At 41.3% G+C, this 27,287-nt stretch overlaps 4 protein-coding genes across 4 annotated transcripts in view; 3 read left to right on the top strand and 1 right to left on the bottom strand.

The window, feature by feature from the left end:
* The window catches only part of LOC140949512 (uncharacterized), a 188,174-nt gene that overhangs the window by 97,218 nt on the left and 63,669 nt on the right, over nt 1-27,287 (top strand). The gene's annotated exons all lie outside the window — the stretch shown is intronic.
* Nucleotides 585-16,516, top strand: LOC140950479 (uncharacterized). Its single transcript, XM_073399715.1, has 6 exons — nt 585-2,948; nt 6,758-6,874; nt 7,642-7,713; nt 11,681-11,746; nt 14,491-14,620; nt 15,431-16,516. Exons 1-6 carry the CDS (start codon nt 723-725, stop codon nt 15,679-15,681), a joined length of 2,862 nt encoding a protein of 953 aa, XP_073255816.1. The 5' UTR covers nt 585-722; the 3' UTR covers nt 15,682-16,516.
* LOC140950811 (NLR family CARD domain-containing protein 4-like) overlaps nt 18,560-27,287 on the top strand; it is a 39,633-nt gene continuing 30,905 nt past the window's right edge. The window contains exons 1-4 of the mRNA XM_073400033.1: nt 18,560-18,718; nt 18,957-18,981; nt 19,319-19,402; nt 19,515-19,567. The gene's annotated coding sequence lies outside the window, so the exon portion shown is untranslated. The remainder of the gene's footprint in view (nt 18,719-18,956; nt 18,982-19,318; nt 19,403-19,514; nt 19,568-27,287) is intronic.
* Nucleotides 21,936-26,981, bottom strand: LOC140950069 (uncharacterized). Its single transcript, XM_073399235.1, has one exon. The coding sequence runs from the start codon at nt 26,700-26,702 to the stop codon at nt 22,368-22,370; it is 4,335 nt and encodes a 1,444-aa protein (XP_073255336.1). The 5' UTR covers nt 26,703-26,981; the 3' UTR covers nt 21,936-22,367.

Here is a 27,287-nt window from a genome sequence, read left to right as displayed (position 1 = left end):
AGGCCAAGGCTGCCCATCCCGCCATATCCATAATTGTAATTGTAACAATTAATGATTCTTTATTTAGCTCACGGTGAAATTACATTTTTATCGTTACATAACTGAAATTTGTGCTAGATTATAACTTTATAATGTAAGAGAAATAATAAGTGCGAGCTGGGAAGCTAAATAAACTGTTAGATTTTCTAGTTATCTCCCCATCCAATTAAAGTCAGTGTGTAAGCAGGTGATAAAGAAGAAAATTGAATAGATAAATGAATTAATAAATGAAACTAAATTAAAAAAGATCATTCCTTCTACGTTTGACCACAGTATTTATATTCCTACACTATATTCTGGTGTTTTAGAACCCTGATATCTACATGCACTGTTACGTACATTTCTGTTGGTGTATCATGAGTTGAGGGTAATTTGTTTTAAAATATGGAAATTTTATTTATATTTGGTGATCTGATCAGTTTATATAAGTTAGGGCCTATATTTTGTGCGTCAACTACCTCCCTTTAACTTTCCTCACCTATTAAGATATCAAGTTATAAACGAACGATTTTTTAACAAAAAGGAACGTAAAATTTTCTTTAACAGATTCTCTCTGCAGCCTCGAGGAGTGCCAGAAACAGCTGCGATCAATTTATGAAACCAACAACAAAGTCAAAATCGTTCCGTGGGACCAAAGCTCTGCCGTTGACATTGACAAAGTTTACACCCAGTTGTCTTTGCTTATGGATGAGAAAGATCCCAGCGGAGTAACACAGAAGAAACTTCAACACTACACGGACATTTTTGACGGCAGAAGACTTCATCATACAACCAAGCGCATTTTGGTCCACGGACGACCAGGTATCGGCAAGACCGTTTTTACGCAGAAAGCTGCATTCGACTGGTCCCAGCACAGATGTAAAGGAAAGTTAGGAAGATTTGATCTCGTACTTTTGGTCAAATTACGCGATGTTTGTAACCTCAACGATGTCCCAGCCATTCTAAGCGCTGCTAATCTTCTTGCGAGTGATGGCCCAGTTTCCACTGACAACCTGTACGACTACGTTCGTCGTCACCAAGAAAACGTGTTGCTTATTTTGGACGGCTACGATGAATACGTACACAGCGCAGAAAGGCAATCACCTGTTCTTAAAATCTGGGAGAAAAAGCAGTTGAGGGATTGTTGTGTAATTATAACATCTAGAGACATGAAAGGAGAGGGATTGAAAAGTTCCAGCGATGCTCAATTTGAGATCGACGGTTTTGACCGTGAGCGACAAGAAGAGTTCGCTCGTAGATTCTTGAAGGATGATCAAGATGTTGAAGAGTTTTTTCAATACTTGGAGCAACAAGACCTGGAGGATATAGCAAAAATACCTATTGTACTTTTGATGCTCACGTTGGTTTGGAAAGAAAAGGATTGTGGAGGACTACCTTCATCACGGGTGATGATTTATGACCAGTTCATACAGACTATGTTTAATCATATGTCAGAAAAACAAGAAAAGGCGGCGGAAAAAGTTGACGACCACAAACAAGAACTCTGTAAAGTAGGAGAACTAGCCTTTGACGCACTTCTACAAGATTTACTTTATTTTCCTCACAGTAAACTGTCGGATAACGTTTCGACTGAGAAACTGATCGAGGCCGGGTTGTTTCAGCTGCTAAACATGTCCGCTCTGAACCCGTGCAAAGCTGTGCACTTCATTCACAAATCCATGCAGGATTTTTTGGCTTCTTTATTTCTTAAAAAGAAACTGTTATCTCAAGAAAGTAAAAGCAAGTCCCTCTTTAAAGTTGACTCAACTGAAAAGATTTTCAAGGTGTATGAGGTGTTTAAATTTGTTTGCGAGATGTCAGGAGAAGCCGCGCGCGAGGTCTTCATTCATCTGGGAATGGTGGCAAAGAAAGACCGACTGACGGAGTACACGTTCGACAACGAAGCACCGTCACTCGAAGATTTGTCTAATGAACAAGAAAAACTTCTAACTCTATGTACACAGTTATTCTTCTGTTGCTCAGCAGATACGAGAACAGAACTTTTCCCCACTTTTCTTTCTAATCTAGGAGGTGTTTTTTTAATGAATTCTGAGCAGCTGAATATTGTAGCAAAGGAAAATTTTGTTAAAACTACCGCTTCACTTATGTACATATTTTTCTCTGAAAGCGGCCAGTATACAGAGCAAAGTTATAATAATTTAATAACTTTAACGCAGAAATTAAACGCTGTTATAGTTAGTAGAACAGGAGAACAGAAAGCATCAGAGTTTTTGAATGCATTTCCATGGCGTAGAGTACACGAGTTTTTTTTAATGAAAGAAGAAAATAACACTCACCTTTATTTTACTAAAATTGTAAATAGATTCGTTGTGGATGTCATTCATTTTCCTTTTGATATGGTAAAGACGTTAGTTAGTTTAGAAGAGACAACAAAGAAGACAAACATGAATGGTGGCGAGTCAAGTGAAGAGAGCAGCAGCTGTTGTTTAAAGCGTCATGGTCTCTCCAGGGTTCGAGAGATTGTAGCTTATGTTGTGAACAGGTCAGAAGTGGAACAGATGATTGTGATGATGCCGTTTATCACCGCTCCACACTGGATACATGTTTGGGGTGAATCCGATGAATTGTACGATGCTGAGTTAACAGCTTCTCTGATGAGGAGCATCCCAACAACACACAAACTGAAGCACTTAGCACTCGGTAGTATCAATGTAACATCATCACCTGCTGTGGAGTTCATCAACAGTTTATTTATAACACAAGATCTTCCAAACTTGGAATGGCTCAACATGTCATGGAATCCTCTTCTGGGTGCAGGAGTAGACTGCTTGATTAAACATCTCAGCTGCGCTCCTCACCTGGAGGAACTGGACCTTTGGGATGTGAAGATGACTCCGCAGCAGGTGATGGATTTGTCATCAGCGGTACAGCAGCACGGCAACATCACTTCACTATCCTCGTACTACCACGTAAGTTTTCCAATTTTTATCGCAATTTGTTTCTTTATTCTTTGTTTACAGTTTATTTCTACTCAGCTCTTGCCTTTCGCCATTTTCCTTTCCTTTTTTATTTTTATACTCGACAAAACACGAGATTTGCTTTTGAAAACAAATCACAAAGTTCAGCAGATTCAAAGAATCACCTCTTTCAAATTCATTTCTTTCAACTGAATAAACTAACTCCATAAAATGTTTTAACTGAGAACGTTAAGAACGTGTAAATTCGGCTGATATTAAAACATGGAGCTGAGCACAAGAAGAGAGATTTTGTATCTCCAAGCAGCCATAAGATGATATTAATTGGGTGAAAACAAGAACTTCCAGCAAAACAAAAGCACAAGCACTAGCCAAGCGCGGTCATCGCACGCGTGCTGAACAAGAATGCTGTATCATGACAGACTTGAAACAGTAGAAACTCCCAAAGCTCCAACTCAGCCAAACCGCTAAAAATCTTAAATGTTTACTCAAGTTTGGGCTTATAGAAGATGATGTCACGGTTTTTCAATGACCATGAAATTCAGAATCCGGGTAGTTAATTAATCAGTTATGGCCCTGAAAAACTTTGAAGGAAAAAAAACTACGAATTGTTAAGAAAATGCTTTTTTCTTGAGAAGGACTCTTTATAAACGCTGAAAAACATCAACAATTAGCTAAAACTCTAATTCCTACATGTTTGAATTGCTCGAAATCGCGCGCATTCACAAGGCCCCAAAGCGTTTTGCTGACTTGCAAGGACCCATCTGTTATAAAGATCCCCCCAAAAGGGATAAATCTCATTGTTTATTAGATGTAATCATCTAAAGTTTGCTTATCATTTTCACACAAATTATAACCTAAATTTGCAAACCGCTGAATTTCTCGAATTGGGTCTTTGCGATTTTGGTGAAACTCTGTCCAACGCAAGGCACTAAATGCGTACTATATGTAGCCGAGAGATTTTCACGAAAAAATGCCGGCAACAGCAGAATTTCGACTCAGACCCTAAAGAGGCGTTGCACCATAACCACGTGACATTTACTCCGATCGCCAAAAATTCTATGCTATATTGTAGATTGATCTATATGTTATCCATGCTATATGTTAGACTTACAATCAAAGTAAAGGTGGGGAAACCAGAGAGCTTCAAAGTAGGATGATACCCCCCCAAAAAAACTGGGTCGAGTCACCTTAAGCTTCAAACAACTCCTTAGCATATTCCTGTGAGTAAAAAGAGATGAATCCCTGTCTTATGTAACATTTCCTTGATGTTTTCTTATTCAATTTTGCGTTCATCCTGAACAGTTTGCCGTTGAAGAGCGAACTGAACAAACTACAAAAACAACAAACGATGTCATTCAAAGCCTAGTGACGTGGCGACAGCTGATTGATTAAATCCACCTCGGATGATTTGTCACGTGGTGGCATTTTCCCGCCTTTCGTTTTATTACGTAAAAAATTCCCGCCCGCAAAAAAATACACTGTGATCTGCAAGTTTCGTAAGGCAGAATGTTTTGAAAAGAGAAGAAAAAGGATTTGCTTATTTTGATTTTGATTCTACTATTTTGCATGCCAGTTTCTTGTACGTGCGCCGTGATAAAAAGGATGTTTTTCTTACCAATCCCGCCAACAAGTCAGACTGGTCTTCGCTTTTATACAAGGGGAAAATTTATCTCAGCCAGGGGCGTAGCCAGTTTTTCTACTAGTTGTAGGCTGGGCTGACTTTCATTTTCACGTATCCTGAAAATTGCACGCATGACTAGTACGCACTGACCTCACCAACACTTTGAGCTCTTAAGCTTTTACCTCATCCCAACAACGTATAATTTGTTACAAGCAGTAGAGTGATCAAACCAAAAATTTGTAGCCCCGTCTTACAGGTCTTTGGGCTGGCTACACCCCTGTCAGCAAATAACCGGAAAGACGCTTAAAAATAGTTTGTCAGTTGTTGTTTACACATAAACCTTGCGCTCGTAAAATTTTTAACCGTGATTTATAGGGCAAAAAGCATTTTTCTTGGTTTAGGGATTTTTCAGTTCATTTTCACAGCAGGTCAAATTTTTATTAGAGAGATCTTATTCGTTGATTATTTTGAAGTGAATGATTATATTTCCGAAATTATCATCGATGGCCCACGGATCGCCGTTTCTGTTAGGAATAAACTGCAGGTTGTGGCTGTCAATTCTCTCTTGGGATGCACTCAGACATAGTTGTAGACCACAAGTAGCCTGTTTGAGGCGTTTAGCAAGTCTGGAGAACCGAGGAAAGAAAACAGCGAGGAATTTTATAATGTATTCAGGGAGCCTCTCTCCCTTTCTTCCGCTTTGTTTTTCATATACGCTCATCTTATCATTTAACGCCACTCCTCACTATCTGAACGCCTAGAACATGGTAGCCAAAAGCAATTTATATTTGTTCTCTTGAAAAAGAAGACGCTTTTAAGCTATTTATCAAAAAACCGCGCTGATGTCACCTATTGACATTTTGTTCGAACCAGACCGAAAAGAATTCCTTTTTTGTATGCGCACGGTTGGGCCGAGGATAAATTGGAATCAGCCGAAATTGTGTATGAATCTAAAAACAGATCAGGTCAATTTCTTCGCGATAAAGCGATCTGGTTGGTTGGTCAAGTTGACAGATTTTTCAATAAGTCCATTTACTAAGGGTTTCCTACCTTATAATAAGTTCGCACCTTTAGCAGAACACAGTTCCAGGCTGGTTTTTGTCTATACACTTTACTTTTTATTAGGCCAAGTTTTGACTGTTGATCTTTGCTTTCGGCACGCGAGGCTTGTTTTGAACTGAGTACATCTTGTCAAAGTTGTTGTCATATAAACACTTGTCTTTCGTTGGTCACTGTAATAGCATTGTACCAAGAGAGGATAAAGGGGACAGAGAAGGCATCCACCATACACACCCTATTCCATAGGTAATTCGTCTCGAGTTATTTTTAAGACCACAGATCCCAAAGGGGATTACACAACAGCCAATCACATAGCGCGAATGTGTTCCGCGTGGATGACCCACGCTCAGAGCCACGCGTCCTTCACGAATTGACGCTGAAAAAAATGGCGGAAGAGGCGGCGAGCGATATTGCTATTCGTTTTGTCGACGAAAACGACTAAAGAAAGATTTCTACTAAAGCGATGTCAGCGAAATGGAAATTAAAAAAGAATCGCCCTTCCTCTCTTGTATAGAGCTAACAGTACAGCAGGGAAATCCTTAACACACTGAATATTCTCTCAGGATCATTTATAATTTACAGTTTGAAGAGAGCAATTTCTGGTTTGATATTTATTCTTTTATTAGTCTTTATTATTCAACAAAAATAACACTTGGCGTCCTACTTGCTTTATTGTACAAACGACCGGTTTCAATAGACCGGCGAAATTTCTCATTTTATTAAAGCACTGAGGTTACGACAACTTCGAGTTAAAACCGATTTCACGGGTTGTCAAAGAGTCCAGCGATTCCCTTTTCCCAGGTGAGCGCCGACTCATTTCGCTTCAATATTCAGAAATGCTCATTGCCTTTTCATCGCCCGACATGTTTTGCACGGCGTTTAGTCATGCGAAACCTCCACGAAACATCAACGCAGCGCGCGAGGTAACTTTATCCCGATTCTAAAAATAACTCGAGACGAACTACCTATGGAATAGGGTGTGTATGAGGGATGCCTTCTCGGTCCCCTTTATCCTCTCTTGCATTGTACTTAAAGTGAAGGTTTTGAAATGTGCATACGTCCACACTTTACTAAAAGGAGATGGCTGGTTTTGAGTATTGTTTTGTATTTTGTTTTGCAGGATGATAAAGGGAACCCAATACCTGAACGTGAATGGCCATCAGAGGACTCCTGGAGATTGTTTTACCCTCATCTCTTTCCTAATTCATCACCTAAATCATTGCATGAACAGGAGCAGGTTAGACATCACTGAACGTTTTTGTGAAAGTTTATTTATTTAATGTTTAGTAAGACTTTCAGTATTTGTGTGAACAGTTCAATTTTTCTTTCCGTCAGAGATAATTAAACACGCTCAAAACAGCCTAAAGAGAACCGGAGTCGGTTAAGACGAAAACTGCCCTTCGCTTTTCATTTTGCTCCACTCCCCACTATCTGAATGCCTGGAAAAGGCTAACCAAAACGACTAATACTAATACAAAAAGACTAATACTAAGACTAATACAATGACTATTATACTTTGCTAAACCGAAGGAAATCTGAACGTAATAACCAATCATACAAGATTTGTGGCAGATGCCATCTCTAAAATGTCTTAAACGGCAGTCGGAAATCACGAAGCATAAAAATGATTGTTTATGTAATGTTTAATCACGGGAGTTCCACTTGAAAAATTTGGCCCAGTTTTTTCAAGCTGCAATCCGTTTCCATCCTGGCCGGCATCGAAAGCCAAAGACGCAGACACTTATAGTCGAGGTATATTAGTACGTAAAGTCATTTTAAATAGAACTGAAGCATTATTTCAAAGTTTTCTTTTCTTCCAATGTGTGTTTTCCCTGCTAGCGGAGGTCTCTTTTCCCTGGTATTCGACGGGCGAGTTCCCTGCTAGCGGAGGTCTCTCTTCCCTGGTATTCATCGGGCGGGAGGAAAAGAGGCCTCTGTTAGCCGGGAAACACTCATTGGAAGGAAAGAAAACCCTGAAATAATGGATCAGTGTGTCTTTTTTAGCAGGATAAAAAAGGAAACCTCAAACCAGGAGATGCAAGATCGTTTGGTGAATCACGCGACCCTCAAGAACAGGTGGGTACTCAAATTTTGTAGAGGAAGAAAAAGGTATCTCCATTCAAAAGCGTTCTGCCAAAAATAGTATATCAAAAAAGTTACTCTAAGAGAGTAGATGGTGTGTGTGAGTGTGTCATTTGTGGCAGGATGGGGATGGAATCGAATATGAACAGCCATTTTCTAAATCACAGAAACTGAATCAAAAACAGGTCTCAGTTGTTTAAAAGCTAAATAGCGCTATCCACTGGATAAATCACTATCCAGTGGATAAGTATTGCGGAAACCAGTTGCGTTATCCAGTGGAAAGAGATTTATACAGTGGATAGCGCTATCCACCTTTTGAACAACTGGGGCCAGGTGTTTTACCAGTTGAATTTCTTTGGGAAAAAAATACGTTTAATGGTTTGAGCAGGATTTTGCTTTACAATCAAAATTTAAAACGACGTGTCGACCGTTCGCCGTTGATTCTCTACAATTAGATCAAGAGCAAACAAACATTTATGTTATTTAGAATGATGATGTGAACTGCGGAAAATACCAATGTAAATGAAGATATGATCGTCGCAGTGGTAATTGCAATTTAAGCACTTCCATATTAACCCGAAAAAAATGTCGAAACTTCATTTGCAATTGCTTAAATTGCAATTACCACCGCGACGATCATATCTTCATTTAAATTTTTATTTATGTTATTACAGTCAAGCCTCCATGTGCGACCATTGCTAGTATGCTACCTTTTTTCTAAAATACCAAACCAGGGGCGTAGCCTAGAGGTACGCACAAATTCTCCAAATCGCTTTGCCCCCTCCCGCCTCCAAAAGAAAAAACTAAACTAAACAATCTTCCGTGATTAAAGATTTGGTTACGTTGTAAGCCTAAGAGTTTTTTTCTGCACATCAAATGACATTTTGATAGCAACTTATGAAATACTTTGTCGCGTGTTTGAGTCCATTGACTGATGCACGTCAATCATCTATCATACAATAAGGCTACGTATGTTTCAGGATTCGTCAGGAATCCGCATGATTTTGTTACTGGGTTCGTTTTGTCGTTTTTAAGCAAATGCAGTGCGTGAATCCGAATTGAAAAGGTGCCGGTTTGGTCAAGTCTCTCTTGATTTTGAATCCGAAATCTAAAGGGAATCCGATGCCTGGTAAATTCGGAATGTTTTGTAGTGTAAACAATTTCTCCAACTTATGTAGGGCGCTATAGCAACGACGCCGGCGAGGGCAACGAAAACGTCCCTAGTGTTATGAAGTAGTTTTGTGGTTGTTTTTGACATCATTATCATAAGGATTTTTTCTCCTTGTGAAACTATTAGTGATATTTTTTACGAGTGTCCTGCGGTAAAAAGTTTTTGGGAAAAAGTCATAGATTGGTGGAATCGTAAACGTGCTCAAAACATAAATCCCAATCCAACGGAAGTTCTTTATGGATACAAACCTGAATCTAACAGCTTTCATACTTTTAACCATTATCTCTTAATTGCTAGATATTACGTTTACTTAGCTAGAAACAATTTTGAGACCCCAGAGCTGGAAGTTTTCATTGTTCTCCTGGAAATTAAAATCCAGTGCGAAAGAGAAATTGCAATAACAAACGGAAATCTTAACAAATACAGAAATAAGTGGATCACGCTGTGCATTTCTGATTAGTGTTGGATTTATAGTAATTTAGTAAACATTTTTCTATTTGTTCTGCTTGTTGTTGTTAATCTGTTGAACCTTCGTATTTCGCTTTATTTTGCTTGTTTATTTACTTATTTATTTATTTATTTTTTTACTGTTTCGCCTCCTTTTTATTTGCCGCCCTGTTATTGTAAACTTTATTGTAATGTTATGTTAAATGATGTTTAATAAATAAATTATTAAAAAAAAAATCATAAGGATTTTTGATGACAAATTCTGTTTGTTCTTGATCGTTCACTCGTGCTTTAGGTTTCGTTGTGTTTGGGTTTGAAGATCAAGGTTAACCAATATGTGTTAACAGGGTTTTGAGTGTTATTACCTTTTTAATGGGTTTGTCGACGGAAGTGTCATCAAGCTTGGGGTTTAATTAAGTTTGATTGCCAGTTTTTAAGTGGGTACGTTTTGGGAAGCATTGCTGACCTTGATTGTTACCTACATCAGAGTTCCTGTTTTGGTTTAAGGTAGAGCCTCGTGACTTTAGCTGTCGAGCTTTCATTGGTTTTCTTGTAGGATTGTTTATTCCACTTTCGTGTTAACAACAGGAAATTCGTTAGAGTCATTCGGAATAGCGTTCGTAACTCTCACGGTCAGCAAGCCTGAACGTACCTGCGTTACGCTTCTTTAAGTTGGATGGTTAGTAGTGAGTGATAAGCTGTTGTAAGAAGCTGAGCTGAAGAAGTTTGTGTTGCCGTCAGTAATTAAAAGGAAGAAAAGTATCAAAACTTTGTCAGAGTCCTGGAGTCCTCTCGCTAGAAGAGCTGTCCCCGTCAAAGTAACCCCTTACACTAGCCGTGTTTGATTTAAGCTCTCTTAAAATGGAAAATATTGATGAACTTCATTACGGAGTCTTGGGGACCGCACCCAAGTTCGGACTCAGAGAAGAAATTGAATTTGTTCCTTTGTTTAAGTCCTCCAAACAACGTCGCAAAAGGAAATTTAACGTCGTGTTCGTACAGGTTGTAAAGAAAAGCACGCTGCACGTCATTTACTTATTGGGCTTGTTTCGTTTGACGTTCTCATTGCCGTCGCTGTCACCGTCGCCTTCGTCGTTGCTCCCAGGATTTCTCGATGTGCGTAAGGAATCCGAACACGTTCTTAGAAAAACAAAACGCCTGCCATCTTTTCCTTAGATATATATGTTATTGAAGATTCGGTCCATTAATGAATTACTTCGTTTCTCTGGAACCGACATTTGGGTGGAGAATAAAAAAAAAGTCCATTGTCTTAGAAAATATATATAGAGAGAGGATATTACACGGTGGCGCGAAGTTACGAATTTTATTTTCGAGTGGCAAAACAATATCATATTATTATCATATCGAACGACGGCAGCGAGTGGGTAAAATGATTTTACTCACTCGCTGCGATCGTTCGTAAAATATTGTTTTGGCCACGAGAAAACAAAATTTATATCTTCAAGCCGCCATGTAATGTTCTTTTTATTATATAGACAAAATGACATCGATAAAATAATAGAGAGAAATTACCAAAATTACGTCATCGATAAACTCACGTGTGAGATTATGGAAAATAAACCACTCAGGTCCCGGATGTAGTTTTTATGAATTTTATGAGTGGTATATTTTGCAGTCAAACACTCGTTTCCATATAATAAATATATATATATATATATATATATATATATATATCAAAGAAACAACCAGAGATGAATGAATTGAGCCAAACTGTGCTCTTGAAATAATTATCTCTAGATATTTTGCTTTCTTTTTAGAATTAGCTTTTTATTTTTTACTAGTTATTCATTTTATATCTCCTTTGTGCACGACTTTTTCAGGTAGCACGTGCGTACCGTGCGTACAGGTAGCTACGCCCCTCCAAACTTCTCTCAGTCAAAGCTTTTCTTAACAGGCGAGCCTCTTGTAATGGACCACTCCTCATAAGCAAACGCGGCCTCTTTTTCGACTGATATTTTAACATAAGCCTTTTTTTAAAACTGCCTGTTTGCGATGAGTTAACGTAGGATCCAATGTTCTAAGGATGCGAATAATGCCACGATATCCATTGTTCGCTTTATGTACTACGTAATTCTTGAAAATATACGTGGCGATTTTAGTGACAACACGGCATTCCTAGCATTTAAGCTTAGAACTATATTCAAGAAAATCAGCAGATCTGTCAGAACTGTCCTCTGTAGAGCTCCCCTCCCTCCTCCCTATGATCTGACTCTCATAACAAAACAGCAAACCGTGTTCAAAATACCTTGAAACGTAAACAAACATAGAAATATCCAGTTCTGAATAGTTTTTTTAGATGAACTTAGTTCTTTGTCTTCACAGGAAATGGGGCCACAGACTGAATTGCAAGTCTCTCTGCCTGAGTTGGAGCGTATCTCTCTTCATGAGGTAATAATTACAGCAGACTCCAAAAGTCTTGCTTTCCAGACAGTGATAAAATAAACCCCGCACAGCTTGAAACGAACTTTTTAAGGCTTCTTTTTGGTAACGAACATGTTAATTGGGGAGTCGGCCAATTTTGCCTTCACTACCAGAAAGACACACACAAGTGTGTAGATACAGAATCCTGTAGGTCACTGATGGTCAGTTCATTTATATAAGGTATTAGAACTGCTATAAAGTCAAAAAATAATTATGCTTATAAAATCGCTTCTTTGAAATGTACTCTCAACCTGAACTCAAATTCCAAAAATGAAGCATTTTCGTTGAATAGAGGCCGAGAAAACGAAGGCCAAAGTTGGTATCTAAGAGCGCTATTTTGGAAGTATTGATAATCACAGGGCTGCGACACGATACTTTCCGTTGTTGACAGAAATGTTGCAATTTTCACTACCCGACACGCGATAACGCGTAATGAGTTTCAAGTAAGTCAGGTCAAATTATAGCAAAATTCGCTTACATTCTGCCGTCTCATTATCACTGTCAACAGTGTCATGGATCTTGATAATATCGTGATACAGACACCACTTTATATAGGAAAAGGGAACGTATACCCCCAACTTGCTGAGATCATCTGCCGGTCTGTCAACTCGGGGGAGAGGTCTGCGGAACAAATTGCTGAAGACAAATAGATAACATTTTACAATAGCATTGTGGTGTCGATGAAATTGCTGACATAGAATGATTCAAATTAGTAACTGACGGCTACACGGTAGACCCGGTGTCACAGCGTTTTGGGCATCCCCTTCTCATATTACTGCAGCGTTTTGGGCATCCCCCGGTACCTTCCCGGGATGCACATATCCCTAGTGTTTTGGTCATCCCCTCCAAAACAATTTTGGATTTCGCGGGAAAATCGAAAACCTTTTAGAGATGGATTCCGCTAAATATGGAAGTCTTTTCGAGTATCTTAAAAATAAGGTTTACCCGGAAGGCTTCACAAAGCAAGACAAAACGACTCTTCAAAAATTCGCCAAAAAGTTCGAGTATGACTCAAAATTAGAGTCCTTGTTCTACGTGGCCAAGGAGAAGGATGGCACAGCGCTTCGACGACTTGTTATCGCCGAGGAAGATAAAGCGAGGGTCTTCGAAGAGTGCCACTCTGCCTCCTTTTTCTGGACACGCCGGCCGCGATAACACTCTGAGGAAAATCAAAGAGGGGTTTTACTGGCCTGACTATCACTGCTTGCAGGATTTTATTCTAGACATGCCTTTCCCTTGCACTGCAGGTTTTTTTGGTTTTTTTTTTGTCACCCCACCTCCCGTTATTTCTGATGATTTGAGGCCTCTGTAATTGTGTGACAGCCTTTCCTGTATAAAGTAGCGCTGCGGGGTTACTGTAAGTTGTACAGGCCTCAAATGTCATGAATACTATGAATTCAACAACGCAAAACGCAGTGTTATTTATGTTTACCTTTTGATTCCTTTGTTTAGTATTCTTGTTTTTGGCTGTTTGGAATCAGCTGCCGTCGATTGCGGCATTGCTTACTTGTAAACAGTTCTATTAAATAAAATTGAAAGCTTTGCAAACAATGAAGTGTTGTACATCGAAGCGATGTTTACAGTTATGCGGTTGTAAATTTCAGTTTCGTCATGTTTTGAGCCAACGTTTACTGCCTATGGGTTTTTTTTTCTGCGCAATTAACCCAGCGAAAAGTGTCAGACGATATAATTCTAACATGCATCTACACTATTTAGCCGTAAATTCGTGATTAACAATCCCGACTTTTCCCCAGTCTGAAATAATTTAGGCAAAGTCGAAGCGATCAGCGTTTTGGGCATCCCCCACCGGGGATGCCCAAAACGCTAGGGATATGAGAAATGGGCATGCCCAAAACGCGGGGATGCCCAAAACGCTGTGACACCGGTCCTGTAATCCATACTGACAGAATAGCTATTGCTGTCTATTCCGAGATGCTAAAATGTCCGAAATACCATGCTTCTGTAGGTATTAAAGGAGAGGTTGCGGTGTATAAGCTTACAAGCCTCATAACCATCAACAGAAGTTTGACAGTTTAAATATTGTCTAATAACACTGGTTTTTTTTATCCCGGGTGGGGTTCTATGATTATTTAAAGGGGGAAGGGATGTGCCGCTTTGTCCCTGAATCCCTTAGTCTTCACCAGATCATTTGCCGCCCTGGTCTAGAAAAAACACCTAAGATCCCACTCTATATATCCAAGAAAAACTGTGAACCGGAATATCCAGTTCTTCATACCGCTGATCAAAGATTGCAAATATTTTAATATACCTCATTCTAGACTACATCGGCTTATAAACCACACCTTTAACCGTGGAAATGAGGTATATGTTACATTCCCTTGGGGAGGGAGGGTGGTGATTTATTAGGCCAACTCCAGATAAGCATGCATCATGACGAAAAAACTGTAAGGAATTAACTAACCCACTATTAGTTGATTTCCTGTTCAGAAAGTTCTCATACAAAGTTGCTCTTTCATCTCTGTATTGATACATATGTTTCATCATCTGCAATAGACCGTATTAGACGGTCATATCGCACCAAGCACATTTGAAATAAAATAGCATTGCTTTATAAATCGTTGGTGATCCACAAAATCAAAACCCAGAACATCTGTTTCATGCACTCATGATTGACGCCTAAAAGATTAAATTGATGTAGGTTTTGTCAGTTTGTATCATCACTCGTTCTCGTCTCACTTTCATTTGTTCAGACTGAATTGGTTGAAGACCCTCATGTAGAACCAAAGCAAGTGTCCAGCAGCAGTCCTACCTTAGACACTCGCCCCAGTTGTCAGGACGCGCCATTTCCTGTTGCGGTTCCAGCGCCCTCCGCTTCACCTGGTATGGATTCTTACGACATCTTAATTAAAATTGCGAAGTTTACAACTCCTATGTGAGCATAGAAATAGAACAATGACACGTGGTTGGTTTTTTCTCCCGAAAGGAATTCTTACTAAAGCTTACTCAGGGGCACCCAACGAGAATATAGTTCAAAACTACTTAACATAGCATTGTTGAACGTATTTTAGTATTCAAACGGTAGATATAGGCATATTTTTATCCCCTAAAAATTTTTCATCTGTTCGGATTTCCTAGCTGAAAGTCTAGTGATCCGAAAATTATGGGGATAAAAACTTACCTTCTCGAAAATTTCAGCCAGGAAAAGGCTCCCGAAAATTCTAGGTGGCCTTTTTTAGGGTCAAAATCCGTTAAAAATGGGTAATTATACCATTTTGTAGATGTTCGAAAATCCTAGGAGAGGCAGGCAAGCAAGAAATTTTACAACAAATGCTCCGAAAATTCTAGATCTCAAATCGTCTTCCGAACAGATATTTTCCCGAAAATTGCCGTTGGGTACCCCTGCTTACTCGGCTTGTAGGATTTGTTGTTCGATGTAGATCATTTTATAATTACATAAGGGTATTTGACGGTATATTCTCTCAAAATTAGCCACAAAACGTACAAGCGAATCAGGTTTTAAATGGCGTTTGAAAGCATAGAAGTATTCTGGATTAGAATGGTCAGTTAGGATTCAGGCCAATTTATTTCAATTAAACAAATCCAGTCTTTTGCAAAGCAACATTTCTGTCTGAAAAGTTTCCACGTACATTACTATCACCATGTTGATTTCCGGACCTTATTTCTTTACAGCTAGTACATTGTTAGTGCAAGCTTTTATTCCTATGGCCCATGGACCCAATCCTGGCTTCCATGTCCGTCCAAACCTCTCCCCTCAAGGTCAGGCTCAAGATCACATCCCCTCCCCCTCCCTCTGGAGATACCCCGTCACAGTTCCGCCCCCACCGGGCATGCCGGGATATTCTGTCTTTCGTCCGATGCTGACACCACCTCCAACTGATTTGGAGCCGCCGAGCACAAGCTCAGACGATCCAGTTGACTGAACAAATGGTGGACGTTCCTGTAAAAAGTCTCTGAAGCTTGAGCCACAATACTGTAGTGTACGTAAAAATTTCGATAGTGGAGAATCGTACAGTCTCTCTGTAAACTTACTACAGTGAACAAAGACACATTTTTAAATTTTGGCGTCATCTAACTCAGACAGCTTTCTTCAAGTTTTCATTGTTCTTCAGCATTTGAACCTATTTTGGTTAAATTCGTTTTTAGTCTGTCATTGACACGATACGACTTTTTAGATAATGAAAACTCTATCGGAGAGTAATCCGGATCAAGAAAATTGTCATGTATATGTTGTGGTTCAATTTTATCCTTGGTTTAATTTTTATTTTCCTTTGTTTTTGGGCATGGTAATATATGATAATGAGTTTGAAACAAAGGAAAATAAAAATTAAACCAAGGATAAAATTGAACCACAACATATACAATCTGTACAAATTTTAACTGTATTTTCCTTTTGCTGGATACGTAAGACTTTTGCAGTATTTAAAAGGGGGACAACATGGTCATGTTTAAAAAGAAATTGAGTGGGTTTTTTTGTAAATAAACAATAATTTAGACCTTTAGCCGCTTATGTTTCTTTCTATTATCCTTCCATGATACAGTAATTTAGTCTCAGATCACAAGTAAAAAGCAAACTGATCTGGACATTTTTCTGACTGGCTCAGAAACAATAACTATGAAAAGCTCTGTTCTGATTGGCTAAAGATGAGGTTTTATGTTTTTCCCACGGGATAAGGATTTTTTGCAATGCTGTTTGAATAACCATGTTGCATAAAAAGTTCCCAGACATGTTTGTTATTTGTACCGTTGCATTTTAATAGAAAGGACAGTGGAGTCTCGAAAAATACTTGGTCTACTTTATTCGCTAAATTAATTACTACTACACGGTTTTACATTGTAATACAAAATGGGGTAAACTAGTAGGCTCAGAGTACAATGGGTGTATGTAAAACCAGGAAAAGGCCCGGAACACCCTTAGGACACACTGGAATACCCCGGAACACCCCCCTGACGGGCCGGAACCCCCCCGGATTACCTTTAATTACAAAAATGAGGCAAAAAGGCTACAAAACCAAAACCTAAAATATCATCACTAAATCACTAAATCAATAAATATTTTTTACCTGTAACTGGAAAACGGAGATTAGGTCAGATTGACGAGTTCACGCTAATTATGAGATTTTTTCAACTGTATTCCAGACCTTACTCAAAATTTAATGCCCTGTTTGTTACCATACAGTTACAGAATGGGCTCGTTGATGCATTTTCTTAGCTTTCCTGTGGCTGATTGATTTGTTACCACTTTGCAGAAGAGCTTCAAATTGATCACAGTCAACTTCTGCCCGAGAAGAGAAATGCTTGGGTTCCTAACAATACACGTCTAATTTTAGAGTAAACCATTCCGTATTAAAGACCAAAATTTTCTAAAATCTATTCGCAATTTCACAAAAGCCTAAAAGGCTAAACACATCTGACATACCCTGCTGGAGCTGCATATACCTGAGAGGGTACCACCCCCCCCCCCACCTGAGAGAGTACCCCCCCCCCGCCCTTGTCATTCACTTCATTTTCTTGAGACCTTAACCGCACTTTATGAGCAGGTTTGCGTTATGTTTTATATAGGATTTTAAAAAGCTGTATGGCATTTGCCATGATCAAAACACAAAACAAGTGTACCGTGTGGTATTACATTTCTTATTGCTCTCGGTGTTTGGGAGAACTTGAGGTATTACGGCGAATTTTTTATGGGTATAATGATACACTGCTACCCCCACTGGCCAATATCTGAAAAGTGTGCCACTTGAAATTACTCTTTCCTTAGTATAATATCAGATAACGTTGTGTGCACAGTTGAATAGCTTTCAATAATGATCCGTTGTTTCTCTCCAAAATATCGCGCGATTCCAGCCCAGACGTTGACGTCATTCAATGTAAATATATTTAATTACCGCATAACACATCGCACCCAAACCAGCGCCCACTAATCTTGTACATATGTCTCACTTCCGAGGCAGATGGGAAAGAGCTTCAATATCTCCAATGCCATGCTAACTGTTCGGTTTTCCAAGTCTTAATTTGTCTCAAATCAAAGAAGGAGAAATCGGGTACCTTAGTATTATCCCTGGTTCTTGATGTACACATTCGTCATTTATGTATAGCCATACATTTGGATCGCCCAGTGACGCCGGTAAGCAGACTTTCTGAAATTCGAGTATCTACTGTTGTTAGTTTAGAAACTTTAAAGTTCAAGGCTGTAATGAATAAACAGTGAATGAACGCCACGGAATTACTTCTCTATTTGTGACTTGTTTTGTCACTAGTCAGTATCTGCAGTGTATGCTTTAGGGGTAAATGGCGACATTAATGGTAAGGAAATGAAAGTCTTAACAAACTTGCAAGCTTCTGACACAAAACTAATTCTGTTATATTGAGTCAACACTGCAGGAACCTTTCTAGGATGCTTCTTCTCGAACAGTCATTAACTTCAACTTGCAAAGGGATTTTTCTGTGAAACGATGATCAGTACACTTAATAAAATTAGCAGCTGAAGCGGATCGGTGACCGTCGTGAACGTCCAAGTCTTTCGATAAGTTTATGATGTTCTCACTTTTAAACAGACTTCTGCTTCCTTCTGAACGCAATCAACGAAAATCAACAAAGCTGCAACTTCTTTTAATAAAAACATATATCAATAGTTTCTGATCAATTGTGTTGCAAATAAAATACAGAAATGTGACAACATGAAGGTGAAAAAGTGGTGTTCACTTATGCGTTACTTAATTCAGTGAGTTCCTTACTTTGAAAATTCTGGACTCAGTCTTCTAGGTAAAGATTAGTCCGTTTTTACAAATGTCTCTAAACACTGACATGAAGTTCTGCTAATTATCTTTCAATCATGGTGAGTCTTTTTCTGTTTTTCGACAGCGGACTGAGTGTGAATTAAAGCAGTAGGTTGCATTTTAACTCAGCCACTGTTGGAGCTTGTCTAAGCTGTTTACCTACATCGGAGATCATCGACAGGTTTGTTTAAGACTTTACTTTACTTAGATTGTTCATGAACTGAGTAAGAACTATTCCCCGAGGAACTCAGGAAAGGCTATTTATATAATTCATCGTTGCGAATTTGTGCGATCTCTGCATAAAAAAATGATAAACTGAGTATTTTCCTCATAGAATTCAGCTCATATATGACAGTACCACCCGAGACTTTACTTTTTTTACTTAACAGTTCTTCTGTCCCTTTTTTTCTCTACATTAGACATTTGCTCCTGGAAAGTCAAGAGGTTTTTACTTCTGTACTTTAACATTTTACCTTCAGCTTTAGTTTTTTGATCGGAAAGGTTAACTTACCCATTTCATGAGCAGCGTTAGAGAAGAGAATCATCTGAAGAATCAACATGACTTCAGTGTTTTTCAATACACACATGATCCATAACATCTTCCGCCAAGAGAGCTAAATTTTACGGAAGGCTCAAATATTCAAGTTATAACTTTGATACTACTCTTATTGATACCGTAGAAATCGTACTAACCTATTTATCGCTTCTCCAGATAATTGACATAATTCGATCCAATTTCCTCGTTTAGTTTTCCCTTACCGACATTCCAATTTTTTTGCAGATCGACCGAGCAAAATACTGGGACCTAAGAGAGTACATGTGACAATTTTTCTGGTAGCTTCTACTTGTAGCAATGAATTGCGAGGTCAGTTTGCTTTTTTTTCAGTTGCTTAGCTCAATTACATTCAAAAGGTAATGGTAAGAGGTAATGCTTCATCTATAAAAGGTTGATCAATGTGGTCAATTGTTTATTCCAGGCTTTTGAAGCTTCTTCATAACTGAACCATAGTCTACACTGAATCAACGTTAGGTAAGCTTCTAAACCTCAGTAAACGCAGCTGTTTTTGCTTACTATGAATCTATAAAAGTTCATTCTAAGAGGAACTCTTTCTTTAGCAGCCTATATTCTTTCTCTTTCTACAATTAAATACACCTTATTCGATGGTTTAGCATTACGTGCGGATATTTTGCGAGTTGCGTAGTATTTTTCCGAGCCCCACAGGGGCGAGGAAAAATACGAGCAATGAGCAAAATGTGGCTTTTACTTCGGGTAGAAGAGCACAGAACGCGTCATCAGAATGGAATGGGCAAAAGAGAAACATTATCGTTAATTTATGACAAATGTATGCAACCAGGTAGTCTTAATAGAGACAAACTTATGCATTGACGTGAACGCACTACAATGTCTTGTCACGGTAGAATCGAGGGATCTTGTTTACTATGGGTAATGTCGACCGAGGTATCGGTCGATATAGCGGTCGACATAGCGGTCGACAGTCGGTCGATACTCGGTCGACAGTCGGTCGACACTCGGTCGACACTCGGTCGATACTCGGTCGATACTCGGTCGATACTCGGTCGATACTCGGTCGATATAGCGGTCAATAATCGGTCGATAGTCGGTCGACACTCGGTCGAGACACGGTCCCATGGTCGTTCCAGATGTGTCTCGGCCGATATAGCTTTTCACTCGCCGACACTTCGCCGACACTTCGTCGATACTTCACCGACACTTTGCCGACACTTCGCCGACACTTTGCCGACACTTCGCCGACACTTTGCCGACACTTCGCCGACACTTTGCCGACACTTCGCCGATAGTTGGTCGATACTTGACCGATGTATCGGTCAGTAATTGGTCGACACTCGGTCGATGGTCGGTCGACACTTGGTCGATAGTCAGAAGATAGCCGTTCGATATATCGGTCGAGAGTCGGCCGATAGTCGATCGATATATCGGTCGAGCTTTTTGTCGGTCTGTATGGTTTTTAGTCCGTTATCAATAGCCCTGGAGAAGAAATTGGAGCAAGATTACTGAAATATGAACCGATTGCCCCCATTTACACGTGGAGATTCTTGAAAAATTCGCATTTTTGGACATTTTTGGTCAGTTTTTAGTCCAAACTACTCAAAATTAAACATGAAAGCATGCCTTTCTTTAGACTTTTCTGCTTTTTTTTTTCGCTTTTCTTTTTTCCCTTGTTTTTGTCATTTTGCTGCCGTTGTTAACTGCCAGTTGACTGCTAACTGCCAGTTGCCAGTCAGTTAAGGAATTTTCGAGGAAGCATCATCCAAAAGGGAAATTCTTACCAAGCGATGAAGAGGGCAATTTTTCCTCCGTTTTCAAATTTATAAACCTTTTCTGTATATATTTGAAGCTCAATATCACTCTGCTTTGGGTATCATTGCCGGTTTGGTTTCTCTGCCTTCAACAGGTTTTTTATTATTGTAAGAGGTGCCTTTTTCATGTAAACGCTTGGTAGAACATGATTAGGGTTATGGCCAGCCAAGGACGGCAGGGGGTGATCCTATATGTATTTAGTATACACTAAAACAGTGGTCCAAGCCCGATAATAAAAGATGTGTATTTAAAGCATGTCATGAACTGCCTTTTCCTATTCATTATTCTTCCACTTCGGGGCTGCGGGAGCACTCGTTTCACTCGTCGTTCTTTAAGTATTCTTCGACTGCGGGACCACAAGAGCCATTAGACTCACCTGATAAATTAACACATGACTGATATTCGAACGACAGTTGACCGATATACCACCGACAGTTGACCGATATACCACCGACAGTTGACTGATATACCACCGACAGTTGACCGATATATCACCGACATATGACCGATAGTAAGTCGAGGTGCGTCGTCGAAATATCGACCGATACTCGGCCGATAGTCTTTCTCACTATCGACCGACTATCGACCGACTATCGACCGACTGTCGACCGACTATCGACCGCTATATCGACCAACTGTCGACCGACTGTCGACCGAGTATCGACCGACTGTCGACCGACTGTCGACCGATTGTCGACCGAGTATCGACCGACTGTCGACCGAGTATCGACCGACTGTCGACCGCTATGTCGACCGCTATATCGACCGCTATATCGACCGATACCTCGGTCGACATTACCCATAGTAAACAAGATCCGAATCGAGTACTTTTAGTTGCTAACTTTGGAAGTGTGGAAATGTGGAAATGTGGAAGTATGTCCTCACTGTCTTAATTTATCTAATAACTCTGGAAGTGTGGAAGTGTGGAAATGTGGAAATATGTCTTCCTTAATTGTCTTTGTCTAATAACTCTGGAAGTCTGGAAGTGTGGAAATGTGGAAGTGTGGAAGTGTGGAAATGTGGAAATGTGGAAATATGTCTTCTATGTCTTTATTGTTAGGAATTGCCTCCAAAGCTGAACGATCTTCTAACACACTCACAGAAATCCCGATTCACTCGTTTTATTTCTTTCTTCCCGTCTCCTCTTGATTCTCACAGTACATTACATTTTCTCCTTTCTATTGTTCCTTTTTCTTTCAGTTCCAAAGTTCAATGCTATCAGGTTCCAACGTCACTTAACACTTCTTTTAAATCACGTTACTTAATCAAATGAAACTTAAACTCATGTTTACAAAGATAATGGTAATAAAACACCGCACAATTTCCGACACCCTCCCCCCATATGCCTACATTTAGGAGGCATATGTTGCGTTTATCTCCAGAAACTGAATCAAAACTAAAGGTTCTTGTAAGTGAAATCGATAAAGGAAACAAAGGATCAATGTTCAAAACTCTACACGGAGTCGTCTTAAATTCAAATGTTCAATGTTCAATTGGCTTGCTCTTCGTTAGCAATATCTTGCATTCGTACTCTCGCTGCAATTGCTGCGTCCCGGGTGGGTCTGAACTCTCGAGCCTCCGGGTTTAGCTGTTCCTGGGGTGTCAAAGGCGTCCGGTCGCACGACAGTTCCAAGGGGTAGAGATGATTTACTGCTCTCTCTAGGTGACCACCTCCCGCCCGCAGCTTGACTCCTCGAACCACTCCATCCCGGCCAGTGTACAGCTTCTCTACTATCCCCAGTGGCCATTTCCCTCTGTTTCGATCTTCCGAATGAACTATGACAACATCGCCAACAGTCAAAGTGCTTCCCTTCCCGTCATGTTTCAAGTTATGTCGCTCGCGAAGGCCTCTGAGGTACTCCTTGGTCCACCTGGTCCACATGGCGTCTTTACACCTTTTCATGTACTTAGCCCGTTTACGTAGATCACGAAGCTCACGATGTGGTTCCTTCTCTGGTAGGATAGTGGTACCGATGAACTGCATACTGTTAGGTGTGATCAAAGGTAATTGAACATCATCCTCCACGTAACCTAGTGGGCGGTTGTTTAAGGTCACTTCCACATCCAGGAGTACATCTTCAAGTTCCCCCCATCTGAGGCGACCATTTCCAATCGTTTTGTTAAGGGAACGCTTCACCAGGCCAACTAACCGCTCAAACTGACCGCCCCACCATGGGGCGCGGCTCAAATTGAATTGCCACTGGATGTTCTCAGTCGACAGGTAATGGTGAAACTGCTCATCTTGCTGGACTTGTTTTAGCCAACTTGCTGCGGCAACAAACGTTTTTGCGTTGTCCGAATAAATCTTCTCCGGCCTTCCTTTCCTGGCTATTAGGCGCTTTAGACTTCTTAGAAACTCGCTAGTCTCCATGCTCTTGCTGAGTTCCAAATAGAGTGCTCGCGTAAGGCTGCAAGCGTAAAGGATTATGTATGCCTTTCCTTCCTTCTTCTGGGTCACACGGTACTTGATGGGTCCCGCGAAGTCAACTCCGACAACTTGAAAGGCGCGATTTCCTTCGGTTCTGTCTCGTGGTAAATTTCCAGGTGGTGGTCTAGCAGCGGCCCTAACTTGGAAACGGCGACAACCATAACACTGCTTAATCACTTTTTTGGTCAGACGCCTGAGCCTCGGCACCCAATAACGCTCTCTGATGCGCGCCATTGTCAAACCGACTCCCCCATGCAAAGTACGACAATGGGCTTCTTCAACGAGTTTCACTGTGTAGGGGTGCATGTCAGGCAGATAGACGGGGTAGTGTCCCTGAACTCGACCTCGACAGACGAGAATCCCCTGCTCATTCTCTTTTAACCCCAGCCTTTGCCGGTCTTCTGTCACTTCATCACCTTGAATCTCTTGAGCGCGCTTGGTCCAGAACAGATGTTGTTCATTAATCTCGTAGGTTGTCAGCGGACCCGCCATTCTTTCTTGTTTCTTTAGGCGTGAATTTCGCATGAATCTCGTGGCCCAGGCGACAATTCTTAACGTCTTTATCAGGCTAAACTTTCCCAGTAGATCATCAAGGCAGTCAGTTGATGCAGTGGCTCTATTAAAAAGTTCTTTGGTAACTTTAGCCTCTGTTTGGCTCTCAGGAGTAGCGCTTGTCACGATGTCTGTAGGCCACCTGTCTTTGTTTGAAAGCCACTCCGGTCCTTGCCACCACAGCTTGCTGTCATCGACTTGCCCTCCTCGACTTCCCAGGTCTGCCGGATTTTCCTTGGTGGGCACATGGCGCCAATAGATCTCTGAATGCCCTTGTATTTTCATCACTCTATTTGCTACGAACTGTTTGTACTCGCCACCACCCTTTATCCAATGGAGAGCCACTGAGCTGTCCAGCCATCCATAGCACTGTTTCACGGGAAAACCCTGGAGCGCTCTTCCTACATTTGTGATAAGATTTGCTGCCATATGCGCCGACACCAGCTCTAATCGCGGAATGGTGAGCCCCTGCTTCGCTAGTCGAGCTTTTGCAGTAACCAATCCCTGGCTCACACCCGATGGCTGTCTCACAACTGCATGCACTGTTGCACACACTCCGTTCTTACTTGCATCCCCGAAGGCGTGAAGCTCGATTTCTTCAATCTGCTCTTGCGCACACGTTAAGGCCCTTGCTACCATGACCTCGGCTGGTAACTCCTTCTTCCATCGTGTCCACCGATTTGCTAGCTGTGGGGGTAGCGGCGCATCCCAGGCCACTTTCACGTTGCATACATCTCTGTAGATGAACTTTCCCTTGATAGTTAAAGGCGCCGCAAGACCAAGGGGATCGTAGATTTTTGCTAGATTACGCAACAATGCTCTTTTGGACGCGACTACCTCATTTTGAGGCAAAACGACACTGATCTGGTCTTCCTGTTTGTCCCACGGGAGTCCAAGCAAACCACCGGTCTTTGCTTTTGATTGGCCGAGCTGCTGTTTGGCAAACGTGCCCTCATCTTCGACTCTTCTTTCACTCCCTTCTAACTCGGCAACATTCGAGTGCCACTTGTGCAGTGTGAATTTAGCGTCCGCGAAGATTTTAATAGCTCCCTCTTTCAGCTGTTGCGCTTCGGGTACTGTTGGTTTCCCGCTGATCAGATCGTCTACATACAGGCTTTTGCGCAGTTCAGCAACAAGTTGTGGCATGTGAGTTTCCCAGGTTTCAAGATGACACTCTATCACTCCCCCGAGGAGAAAGGGAGAAGGCACAAGACCAAACAGCGCTCGAGTAAATCTCAACACTTCTACTTCAGAATGTTCGCTGGTCTTCCAATGAAACCTGAGTGCATCTCTCTCTTCCTCCTTGATGCGCACCTGGAGAAAGGCCTGTTGCAGGTCCCCAGTGATAAGGACTGGATGGAAACGCATGCGTACTAAAACACTCCACAGGTGATTTTGAAGCGGCGGCCCGGCATACAGACAATCATTTAAGCTTGGAACTTGGGGTTTCGCACTAGATGAGGCGTCATAAACGATCCTCAACTTTGTAGTTTCAGCTCCCATACGAATCACCGGCTTGTGGGGAATGTAGAATTCTTTTCCCTGCGGCGGATCACTTGCAACTTCTACTATTCCCTCGGACTTCTGTTTTCCGATGATCTCTGCATAAGTCTCGGTCACATCCAAGCGTCGAAGTCTGTTGTGGAGGTTGCTGAGCCTTCGCAAACTGACTTCTTTATTGTTCGGTAAAGGCGGGTGGTTACCTTTCCATGGCAGCGAGGCTTCATACCAGCCTTCGGGATGCCGTACCAATTGCTCTCGGAACTCTGCGTAGACTGCGCGCTGATCATGTTCAGGGGTATCTTCAAGCCCTAGAACGTCTAACCGACATAGTTCTGCATAGTCCACGTGACTCGTTTGGGTCAGCAGCATATTCCCGTGGTCAATCTCAGTTCCCGGTGACATAATAGTCCACCCCAGCTTAGTCTTCTCTGCCACTGGTTCCCCTGGCAGTCCAACGCGCGGCCGTTCGGACGTCTTGATCGCTGCATACTCGCTCGCCCCTAATATCAGATGTACTGGAAGATGTGGCTTAGGGTCGCAGTCCGTCATCTCAACTCCCTTTAGATGATCGTACGAATTGATAATCTTTTGATAGTGTGGGTTATCGATCATCAGCAATTCCCGTCTTTCCACCTTGGTAACATCAACGTTTAATTCTTCACTGCCATCCGTTGAGCGTACTTTGATTGTGGAAAGTTCTACTTCACGTGTGGTCGATCCCAGCATCATTTCTATTCGACGAACCTCCTTTGCACGAGGGCGCTTGGGAAGTTTCTCTAACAGCGCGGCCGAAGCATATGAACTCCCAGCTCCTGTATCTAGAAGTGCACGACACAGTACTCCCTCCACGCTTACTTTCACAACAGGATAAACTACACGCCCTTTGTTCCCGGTGGCAGTCATTAATTGGTCTCCTTGGTTGCAAATCGATGTATGATGTTTCTGTCCGCACTTCTGGCAACGCATTTTACTCTTGCATTCGGCAGCATGGTGTTTCGGCCCAGTACAATTAAAGCACATTCGTTTCCGCGCGAGCATTCTCTTCCTCTCGTCCATCGTGGACACGCGCGTGCAATCCCGCGAGATGTGATTGGCGTCATCACAGTAAACACAAAGGCGCTGGTTTCTATTTTCTGCATGGTACAGGGGAGATTTTTTCTCAGGGCGCTTGGGGAGCGTAGACTTGTTTGCGACGTTATTTTCTTCAGTCGCTGGGTTTACATCTCTCCATTTCTTCAGGGCCTGGGTCAAACGAGGTAGATCCCAGTCTTGCCAGTTTTCTTGTCCCCTGACCAGATCGGCTTTAATTCCTTTCAATTTGTCTAGCACGCTTCTTGTCATCCCGTTTACTCTCTCGATTTTTCCAAGTGTTTCCAGTGACTGGACGTTAAATAACAGGGTTTTATAGAAAGAATTCACTCGGTTCGGGTCGGCGTTCGTCACGGTGGGGAGTTCCAGAATGTTATTGACGTAGGCGTTGACAATTTCACTCGTTTTCCCATACTCTTCCTTTATTATGTTTTTCGCTCTTTCATATCCTTCTGTATTTAGCGGCAAGCCATCGATATCCGCCCTGACTTTGGGCTCCACTAGCTCTTTCAAGTAGGCGAATTTTGTCACAGGCGCTAATTCCGTTTGGTCGATTTCGGCCTCGAATTTATTCCAGAACGGCGGCCAATTTGCAAGTGTTCCGTCGAATTTTGTGATAGAAAGCTTTGGCAGCTTTGCAGTCACGGTTTTCTTTGCATTTTGTTCTTGCTGACTGGCTTCTACGGCCTTTTGAAATCTCACTTGTTGATCTAACAGCTCACGCTCATGGCTCATTCGCTCCTCGTGTTTCATCTTCGCGAGGGCCATTTCCTTCTTATCAGATTCCATCCTGTCTGCCAGTCGCTTGTCTTCTTCCATTTTCCCCACTAGTTGTCT

The sequence above is a fragment of the Porites lutea genome, chromosome 10 (assembly GCF_958299795.1).
Source record: "Porites lutea chromosome 10, jaPorLute2.1, whole genome shotgun sequence".
NCBI classification, from domain to species: Eukaryota; Metazoa; Cnidaria; class Anthozoa; order Scleractinia; family Poritidae; genus Porites; species Porites lutea.
This window is presented reverse-complemented; position numbering and strand designations above follow the sequence as displayed.